The following is an 11,456-nucleotide window of genomic DNA, read 5'->3' as shown; positions in this document are numbered from 1 at the left end:
AATATTTACTCAGTTACCATAATACTGATAAGTAGGTGACAGGCAGTCTACCTGATGTTATTATTATTAAGGACTTTGACTACCACCCACCAAGCGAGAGCTGTTTGCATGTATTACATATAACTACATAATACACATCTGATTGTAACCATGCATGTACAACAATGTTTCCTCAACAATGTCTAATCACCAAGTACTTCATAGAGCACTCTAAAACCAACACCATCTGTTACACAGACAATAGTTTCTGGTAGAGTTAATTCTCCTTCTGGCTCAAAACAACCATCCACTTTAAAAAAGTGTTTATGTGAACACATTTTTTTATATTATTCAAATATAAGACATTAGAGGGAATAATGTAGAGTTGCAGCAGATATAATAAAGATACAGATGATATGTTGAATATAGACTAGCGGTAGTGAGTCCATTTTGGCTTTCTGAAAGATCATGTGAGTGGGTGTTGTTCATACAGACCTTAATTTAAATGTATTCTTATAAACATGTTTCTTTACGCTTTCATGTTAATAAAAATTATTTGTGATGTTCCTTGGCTAATCACCAAATACGTCTTAGAGCAATCTGGAACCAACAACATTCATTACACAGACCATAGTTTTTGGTAGATTTAATTCTCTAACTGACTCTCTAAATAACTATCAACCTCTTTTAAAATAAGTGACTATATGGACACCTTTTCTATATAATACAAATATGAGAAGTTAGAGAGAATAATGAGGAATGACCAAAAGAATACTATAGATAGAGGTGATATGTTGAATATAAACTAGAAATAGCAAGTCAATCTTGTCATTTTAAAGTATTATGTGGTTTGGTGTTATTCGGACAGACCTTAACTTAACAGTATTTTTATAAACATGTTTCTTTAAGTTTTCATAGTGACAAAAGTATTATTGGTGTAAAAATATCAAACTTTTATAAAAGATTTTAACTCAAGAGAAAGAGTACTGAACCAATACTCCAAAGGGTTGGGTTTCAACAAATTAATCATAGAATATTTTTATTTTCCAGGTTTTTAAACTATGATAGTATGAGAATATAGTGGTGTCATGCAGATATTCTAATCTTATGCAAAGGCTTTATGGAGCCTGAACCAAAGTGTAGGCGGAGCTAGGCACTGGCTTAGTTTTCTCCTATGCTTCTTGATATATAAATGGATAAAGTGGGCTTGCAGGATTATTAGTAGCCACGCTACGCTACAATGGCTGCTCTTCTACAACTCGCACTGCTCACTCTGCTAATATCAGCTGCACAATCTAACGTTCCTGAACCCGACACAATTGAGGAAGACTTATTCTTTTATCAACATCAAATCAAAGCTATACATCAAATACTGAAAACTGAATGCCCAGACCTCATAAGATTTAAACGTGAACTCTACCATGACGGCTTCACATCTCTGCATTTGGAAGCGGCAAAAATCGCTTACAGTAAGGTACTGAAAGTTCTGATGTCATGTCGTTCAGTCTCTACCAAACAAGCAGCAACAACAACAACAACAACAACAACAACAACAACAACAACAGTGCCTTTAAGCAAAGGTAATCTATTTTTTCATTGCACTCAGCCGTGTCTCTTTATCGAATTACATTTTACTATGTTTTCCTGTGATTAATTACTATTTATGTCTTTGCTAGTCAAACAAATATGCTTTTTTTTCTATAAATTTGCTTAATACTTTAATAGAATGTCAGGAGCATTATAAACATGGAGCAACTACTTCTGGAGTCTACCTAATAGATCCACCCTCCAGCAACTTGAAACTATTTCCTGTTTGGTGTGATTTTCTTGAAGGTCATGGATGGACTGTCTTCCAAAAAAATGGCGTATTCAAAGCTGTGCCTAAACAACTTTTATAACCAAAGTAGCTTTAATCTTTTTTGTTTACAGAAGCCACATCGACGTCAGCAGCTACCAAACAAGCATCAACAACAACGACCGTGTCTGTAGGCAAAGGTAATCTCTTCTTTCCTTAAACCAGCTGTCTCTTTATCTAATTACAATTGGACTGTGTTACTCTGTGATTAATTACTATTTAGGTCTTCACTAAACAAAACAAATAAGATTGTTTTTCAATAAATTTGCTTAATACTATAATAGATTGTCAGGAGCATTATGAACGTGGATCAACTACTCCCGGAGTCTACCTAATAGATCCATCCTCCAGCAACTTTGAGCCATTTGATGTTTGGTGTGATTTTCTTGATGGTCATGGATGGACTGTCTTCCAGAAGCGTTTCGACGGCAGCATTGATTTTTACCAAGACTGGTCACACTACAAAAAGGGATTTGGCACTGTAACTAAAGAGTACTGGCTTGGTAAGATTACTGGAATTAGTTTCTTTTTAAGAATATTATTACCCGATATTTTCTCTTAAATATTTTGTCAGATTGTTCAGCGTGAAGTGTTTAAATCATATACTCTTTAAAGAAAAGACGGCCCATTGTCAGGCTCGGGATGTGTAACTTGGGTGCTAGATTTAAACTAGATGTATCTCTAAAATTGGTTCTAGACGGCCTAGATAGGTGATTCCATTGTCAAAATGGGGGTTTCTAAGGACAGCAGATTTAATTATGCTAAAGTAAATGTACTAGAAAGTTATCTAAAAATTAAATAGGTCAAATTTCAAGGACAAATAGCATAATTTGGCTGAAAATTAGTCTTAATTGGCCTCAGCGTGAGTTAAAAGAGTGATTTTAGTGTGTTTTGACGGGCTAAAATCACTTCTAGATAAGATAAATAATATTGATGCAATGAACATTACTACTACTATGCCTATTTTAGTAACTTACATGCAAAGGTTTATCAAAATGGTTATACTAGTAACAATAAGTACTTAATTTGACAACTTTTCTTCTCTTCTCAAGTACTCAAGTTGCTTCTCTTTGTCACTTTTATCAAATACAAATGACATTAAGAAAATATTAGACAATGTCACACATGCTCCATGAATTATTGCCATAGGTCTATGATTAAGTGATATTGCTTGGCTAAGGTAAACACAGCAGCGGTGAATGTTACAGTCAATGAATAATATATGAGCAGCATGAACGAAATAAGCAGTGGACATTTTTGGTACAGTCAAGCTACCCCTTTTCAAGTTGGTGGTAAAATCAGATTTTGCGAGGTATTCAGCTATATCTGGTTCTACAAAACCTGCTGTCCCACAAAATTTGTGCTCTAAAAACCCTGCTGAGAAAATGGTTTAGTGTTTTGATGTCTCATCAGAGTTTGTCAGTTCCTCAGTGTCAGTAATGGTAAGATCATATTGATGATTATCAATGGTCTTCAGCTGTCACAGAATTGTAGGAAACGTGTGAAGTCATATCTACCAGTGCCTGGTAAGGTGGTCGAGGTCGAAATGAAAAACTTACCAAGTAAACCCTAAATGCTTTTGTGATATCAACGAAAACAATCATTGAGGCTGCAGAGTTTCTTATGAATGAACATAGCTACAGCTATGTCTTACCTGCAATATTTTCTGATGAAACTCTTGAAAAGCTCTTTGGTCAGGCTCGAAAACACAGTGGGGTAATTTCTTTTATTGACAGGGTAGGCATTAAGGCAAGTGCCAAGACTAAGAATCTACACTAACCGCTTAAGTATGAGTTCATATCATCAACCCCATCACAAGCTATGTCTTGCATCAACAACACTTCCATTGATAATGAGCAATATGATATTACCATTACTGACACTGAGGAACTGATAAACTCTGATTAGACATCAAAACACAAAATCATTTTCTTAGCAGGGTTTGCAGAGCACAAATTCCGTGGGACAGATGATTTTGTAGAACCAGAGACAGCTGAAGACCTCACAGATTCTGATTTTATTACTAACTTGAACAGGGATGGGTTGACTGTACCAAAAATGTCCACTGTTTACTTTGTTCATGCTGCTCATAGATTATTCATTGACTGTAACCTTCACTGCTACTGTGTTTACCTTAGCCGAGCAATATCACTTAATCATAGACCTATGGCAATAATTCATGGAGCATGTGTGACATTATCTAATATTTTCTCAAAGTCATTTGTGCTTGATAAAAGTGACAAAAAAAGCAACTTGAGTACTTGAGAAGAGAAGAAAAGTTGTCAAATTAAGTACTTATTGTTACTAGTATAACCATTTTGATAAACCTTTGCATGTAAGTTACTAAAATAGGCATAGTGGTAATAATGTTCATTGCATTGATGCTGTTTATTTTATCTAGAAGTGATTTTAGTCCATCAATACACACTAAAATCACTCTTTTAACCCATGCTGAGGCCAATTTAGACTAATTTTCAGCCAAATTATGTTATTTGTCCTTGGAACTTGATTTATTTAATTTCTAGATAACCTTCTAGTACATTTACTTTAGCATAATTAAGTCTGCTATCCTTAGAAACCCCCATTATGACACCAGAATCACCTCTCTAGGCCGTCTAGAATCGTTTTTAGAGATACACCAATTAAGTCTAGCACCCAAGTTCCAAATCCTGACCGGCACAGTGTGCAGCCCTTTCTTTAAGAAGTCTATGGTTTAATTAGTAAACCCATCAAAGAGATCAATATATAAAATAACATTACTATTGTTCCTCGCTGCTTTGATTACATAATATATAAAAGTTTTATAATTTTTGGTTTACTTGCCGTAACTTCAACAATTATAGTATAAGCAAATCTATTCAACGTTTAATTTAGTTACTTGGCTGATAAATTCAGTAATAAAACAAGCTGAAGATCACTTTCCTATTTTACTTGGTGTCTAAGTACATTTTAAAACTAGAGTCTGTTTTTATTCAACTCCTAATAACATATATTAGTAATCAAAGTTTCACTAAGAAAGATAACTAACTGACATCTATGACCTAAAATGCCAGATGTGTTCTTTTATTATGTATTATAGAATATATGCTTCTAAATGGATATTATTATTGTATGTACCAATTTTATGTTTGTATATTTCATATTTTAGGACTGGATAAGATCCATGCTTTAACTCAGACTAATAGGAAGCTGAACATTCTTGTGAAAGCCGCCAATGGGACTATACTGTCTGGAACCTGGTCTAGCTTTATAATTGGGAGTGAGGGAGACAATTACAAGCTAAGTGTGAGTATGTAGAGCATAAGAACTAAATGAAGTGAATGTATGCTAGTAGTGAGGGAGACAACTACAAATTAAGCGTGATTAAATAGGGAAATGTGGATTGAATGTAAAGATAAAAGTTGATGAATAGAAACATTGTATATGAAGTTGGTAAAAAGAGGTGGAATTGTTGCCGAGTTGATATGATGACAGTTACATGTAATTCACAGTTGGTAAGAATCATATCGCTCCGAGATCTTCTCCAGCTAAATATGATTAAAATGACAAAGTTACTCTGAAAAGAAAATGTTAAAGGTTGACTTGCTACAAAATTCACATTACAGATATTTGGTATCAAAAGATTCAGCATGTCTTACTCTGCTGTGTTGTAGGTGCAGAAAATGTGGAAATGTGATTACTAGCTCTTAAAAGCTGCAAAATGAACAGTTAATCGCAGCCATCATGAAACCACCGTAGATTGAAATCAGTTTATTTATCTGATGTAGTCATTACATTTGATTATTGTTTTGTCACGTGATGTTCTCACGTAAATTGAAAAATCAATAAAAGGCTCTATATAAAACGTCTCGTAGCGCTAGTTTATGACAAACACCTCGGATTCTACCAAAAGCCCGTATCAAATATAGATGCTCACTACTTTACTGTTTTGTTTCGGCTTGGTCTGATTGCCCAGTCGTAATCTGATCATGTGACGCATACGCCTTGCCAAACCGCGCCAACAATTTTGCTGTATTTTTCGACTATCACAGGTGATCAACAGGCTTGTTATGTTTATCAGAAGTTGATATACGTCTTTCGAGCTAAGTTAAAAAAATTAAACAAATTTTTACTGTAGGTTATGGGATATCAGTGCTCAAAATTACATCATTACAATGATGATGAATTTGACGTGTGAGAACAATAGACATGGTTTCATTGAATGCGTGAAGTATATTTTTGAAAATATTTCGACGATTGAAGTTGCGTGAAAATTTAAACAGAAGCCATTTTGTACAACTATGTCCAATTTGAGCCGTTTTGGAAAGAGATTCTAATCTATGGGGGTCTCGTGATGGCAGTGATTAACTGTTCGTTTTGGAGCTTTTAAAGGCTTGTAATCACATCCCCACATATTTTACACTTACAACACAACAGAGTAAGACATTGTGAATCTTTTGATACCAAATAAATGTAATGTGAATTGTTTTGCAAGTCAACCTTTAAGTAGTTATTCTGAAGAAAAAACATCAATATGATTTTGAACACTACGAAGGAATGTGTTTTTCACAAATAAACTGCCCTATAAATTGTCTCTTACACATAAACATACCTGCTATGATTATCAGTCATCTTAATGTTATTGGTCTACCAATAATTATATGTATATAAATGGAACTACCCAGTGAGTGTTACCTCTGCTTCACATTGAGTAATTTATCTGTATTTTATATTCACAAAGCTATTAATAACTAAAACAAAAACTTCAAAACCTAAACTAAGGAAAAAATAGCTGATAAAATTCATGATGAAAATTAATATAATATATTAATAATAATCATAATAATATTAAATTAACATTTAATAATAATAATAATAATTACACACTCAACAAAGAAACATGAGTGTACATATTCCCTCAAGTTGATATCACTTCTTACCTCTCTAAACAATGCTTATAACACATCGTAATTATTATGTGAACTAACCAGTTTTTACAAATATATATACTGTAGGAGTTATCTTTCCTCAACCAATTACAACTTTTCTCTTTTAATTTGGGTCATAGTTAGCTTTAGAATATTTCTGGTATATATTTAACCATATGACGTGACACGCATACTTTAAAAGTATAACTCTATTGAAAAACTATGGTCGTGTCAAAACCAACATCAAAGTGCACTTTTAAATAAATGCAATATTTCCATGCCACCTTTGCTTGATAAAATATCATAAAAAGAATATTCTAACTCACTATATCTGATGTACATTGAAACTTACACCTCTCACTAAACAGAAAGTTAGAAATTTGGTTTGTAGCATACTTTCATTCAGTTAGTATTTTCATTAAAAGTGTTATAACTATAAAAACTGATTTTTAATTGAAAAAATATAGCTGCTTGTAAAGCTTCGATTCATACTCATCTAATGTGCAAAATTTAATAGATTTGTATGCATAAGTAACAAAGGGTTTTAATCACTGGATTTCCATGCATAGAATATGTAGATTCGGAGTTGACCTCTGCTGACCAATTTGCACTATACCGTTTTCATGATTCAAAGCTGCACTTTATCAATTTTCCAAGAATAGCTATGTACTCTTCACAACAGAAATCGTTAAGATATACTCACTTTTGGGTCTGGGTCACTTTTCCATTAATACTTCATACACTTGTTGTACTAACTCAGCCAAGATATCTGATCAGAATGTTTTTATTATTGATAATATGAGTAGCCCTCTACACTACAAAACAGCAGTGGAATGTACTACATGCGATACATTTATTAAGACTTATTAATTTTCCGAGACTAGCTATGTACTCTTCGAAATAGAACTTGTTAAAATACTTGAAGCGTTAAGCCTAGGAACAGTGCAGTGGGAGTCAGTAAAAGCAGCAGATCATTTGTTTAATGAATAACATAATAAAAAATAAAAATGTATTTATCTCATCATTGTTGTATGAGCAACGTATCCTTAGCAATAGTATCTATAATAGACCCACATGATAGTGTAATGAAATGCACCGATTTTTTTACTTCCACCGGGAAAGCTTAATTGAACAATTGATAAGCCTAATTTTGTATTATCAATTGTTATCAATTCAAATCCATCCGCTGTGAGAGTTTCTGTGATTTTAAATAGTAGGTTCAATGCAAATGCCTTTACACCAATTTTACTAATAAAAATGGCGTCAACTTCATTTGAACTTGATTGTTTCTAGGATTCAGAGCAAAAATGCTCCGATCTGTTCGAATCATTTAAACCCAGTTAATACATAGTGCACAGTTAGTTTTAATATAGAGCACATAATGGGTTTCAATGTAAGATACACAAAGGTGCGTTTGCACTTCCATAACAATTATCAAAATAATATATTGCATAATATACGGATTTTTCCTGCTGTGGAGTTTAAAAATTCATTCTCTAAGAAATTAAAAAAGTTATTAAAAATTTTGTTTTTTATAAAACTTGATCTTTAAAATATAACAAAGCGTTTTTTTTAATAAAATTCAAATTTTTGGTAAATAATAAAGTTCTAACACTCAAAGTTATTATTTCTTTGAATGTACTGTTCATGCTAATTAATAAATTATTTATTGTAGATTTGTCATTCTCCACTATATTAATCTGTATTATATTATGTGTTTATGTATCTTACCAACAGGTTAGCAGTGCAGCATATAGTGGGAGTCTTAATGAGAACGGTCTCTCCTACTCCAATGGTATGTCCTTCTCTACAAAGGACAGAGACCATGATGAAGCGCGTGTCAACTGTGCAACATACTGGCATGGTAAGTATAAACTTGTATGTAGCTGTCCATCTTTTCACAGCCCATAGAAACATAATTATATTTAAATGTATCCTAATACTACTATTACCTGGTAACTAGTTATTTTATACTATATAAACACTATTAACTCTACAAGACTTAATATTATAACAGAACTAGTTAGAGTGTCTATCATGGAGTGTATGTACTAGGTGATAGCATAAGATAGCTAGTGAATATTTAATTTATTACTAGTAAACTGCATATCGTTGCTATAAATTTAGCAGCTAGGAATGCAGGCTAAGCGAATGTAGTACAATCATACCTCAACAAACGAGTGCCCAAGATACAAGCAAATGGAGATATAAGCAAAATTTTGAGTCAGTGACTACTTTGAGATATAAGAAACCTTTAAGATATGAACTTACAACAGATTGTCAATGGTCATCAATGGCCAAGTATGCGACAGGCTGTGTTCGAGAACAGCATCACCCAAATTTCCTTGTTGATTTAGTGAAAAAAGTACAATCGGTTGGCTACTAGTTACAGTGAGAGCTCAAAAAATTCGCCGAGCCAGAAGCTGGTAAACAAAAAATTAGGACGATGACAAAATTAAAGTTTATTAGAAGAATAAAACTTAGCTTTAAGTGTTTGACTAAATTCATTTACATTGGTTAACGGCCAAGTGAAAGAGACTTTACAGCTTTGTGTTTGATACACTAGACTAGCATGATGCAGCACGTAACATAGCGGAAACTTTAAATTTAAATTCATTTATATGAAATTTAAAGTTACAGTTACGTTACGCAGCGTCACGCTAGTCTAGCTTATTGAAAAACAAACTTTCGAGTTTCTTTCACTTTGCTGTTAGCCATTAAATCTGTCTCAAAGTTAAACACTCCAAACAGTACTGTACTCAGTAATGTTACATTTTATTGCAAATCATAACCACTAAATAGGTAATTGTTACTTTGTGTTTGAGAACAGTATGGCTTATCTACTGAAGGTTGGCTAATAGTTACAGTGAGAGCTCAAAAAAGTCACCGAACCAGAAGCTGGTAATAAAAAAATTAGGACGATGACAAAATTAAAGTTTATTAAAAGAATAAAACTCAGCTTCAAGTGTTTGACTAAATTCATTTACATTGGTTAACGGCCAAGTGAGAGAGACTTGACAGCTTTGTGTTTGATACACTAGACTAGCATGATGCAGCACGTAACATAACGGAAACTTTAAATTTAAATTTATTTATATGAAATTTAAAGTTCCAGTTATGTTATGCAGTGTCACGTTAGTCTAGTTTATTGAAAAACAAATTTTCAAGTTTCTTTCACTTCGCTGTTAGCCATTACATTTGTCTCAAAGGTAAACACTCCATACAGTACTGTACTCAGTAATGTTACATTTTATTGCAAATCATAACCACTAAATAGGTTATTATAATTTTGTGAGCATAAATAGTTAATTACGACATTTAAAAAGGTATTTTTTCATCATTTTGTCCTGTTTTAGGTGTTTGTTCCTTAGTATGCAAACGGATTAATTTTTATTTAGTTACTTTTTATAGAAAATATTGCCTTGAGATACAAGCACTTTGACATATGATTTCACTCGAAATATGTATTAAGGTTGTATGACACGGTTTGAGTTTATATTCAAATAAGAGAAATTGTTTTAATATAGCTTTCGTTACAGGGGTTATATTATCATTTGACTCATCGAGTTTTACAGTATAACATGGTTTGTAAAAACTGTAACGCACATAATCAAATAAAGAAAACAAATTACATTTAAAGATACTAGTAAATTATTGTTGCAATAAATTCCCAGCAATAATCCATAAATTCTTAATTATCATTGTTCAGTATGTCTCACCTTGTTAACCTTTACAATGAAATTGCTAGGAGATCGTAACTCCTATAGACACAAAAGAGTGATGGAAGTTGATCTATCTCAATGATTATTATCTTCATTGTCCACTTTTTAATGTTTTAGTAATAATTATGTTACTAATATTTTTAAATTGTATCAGCTACTTAAAAGTGGTATTTAATTTATATGTTTCTAGTCAAAATCCTTTTCTATCTGTACTATGATATTGTATGATGACAGCTGGTCAGCTAGATCGGACAGTTGGTGTCTGACTGCAGTTTTGAGAGATTGTATGAGTTTAAACCAGTATACTTTAAATCATCATATGAACTTTAACCTTAAACTTTAAACTATGAATACTTTAAACCAGATTCTTATATAAGTTACCTGCTATAAAAGACATTCTAGTGAGCAGGTACCGGCTGTTGATATTTATAACTTGGGAAAGTTATATTTTAAAATGGCTTTCTGTCTCACCTAAATACTTAACTGCATAAACATATAAAGAAAATAGCTAATAATGAAATATTTACTGGAACTTAACACGATGTTATTATGAAGCTAGCAGCCAGGAACACAGGCTACATATTATATATAGCATAGACAGATGAGAGCATTTGTTTGGGTTGTAAACTTAGATAATTGTGTATATTGCAGGTGCCTGGTGGTACAAGAATTGTGGGTCTAACCTCAATGGTAGCTATGACAAAACTGACAGTTCTGGAATCTTCTGGCATCCCTTATACCAGCTGAAAGAGACAGTGATGAGAGTCAGTAGAGATTAAGTTGTATTAACTCTAGTCAATAGGCACAACTAACTAGTTACTAAACTCTACTGACTTTATGATGCACAAGCATGACTCTGTTGAAACTCCAGTATATTATATTTATAATCATAATACACGTTGGTTGTCTGATGATGTCACCATAAACACTCCTATAACCTTTATACGATTTTGTCTAAAATTGAATATATAACATAACAAACACATCTGCTCT

The 11,456-nt window shown here is 32.8% G+C and overlaps 1 protein-coding gene across 1 annotated transcript; it reads left to right on the top strand.

Annotated features, from left to right (window-relative positions):
- The first annotated feature begins 1,219 nt into the window (after positions 1 to 1,219).
- Positions 1,220 to 11,242, top strand: LOC137396756 (ryncolin-1-like). The gene is made up of 5 exons (XM_068083066.1): positions 1,220 to 1,448; positions 2,119 to 2,337; positions 4,983 to 5,119; positions 8,479 to 8,605; positions 11,115 to 11,242. The coding sequence occupies exons 1-5, from the start codon at positions 1,220 to 1,222 to the stop codon at positions 11,240 to 11,242; spliced, it is 840 nt and encodes a 279-aa protein (XP_067939167.1).
- Positions 11,243 to 11,456: the final 214 nt, after the last annotated feature.

Source organism: Watersipora subatra, chromosome 5, assembly GCF_963576615.1.
Source record: "Watersipora subatra chromosome 5, tzWatSuba1.1, whole genome shotgun sequence".
Classification (NCBI taxonomy): domain Eukaryota; kingdom Metazoa; phylum Bryozoa; class Gymnolaemata; order Cheilostomatida; family Watersiporidae; genus Watersipora; species Watersipora subatra.
The sequence above is the reverse complement of the archived record's forward strand: the minus strand, read 5'-3'. Positions and strand labels throughout refer to the sequence as shown.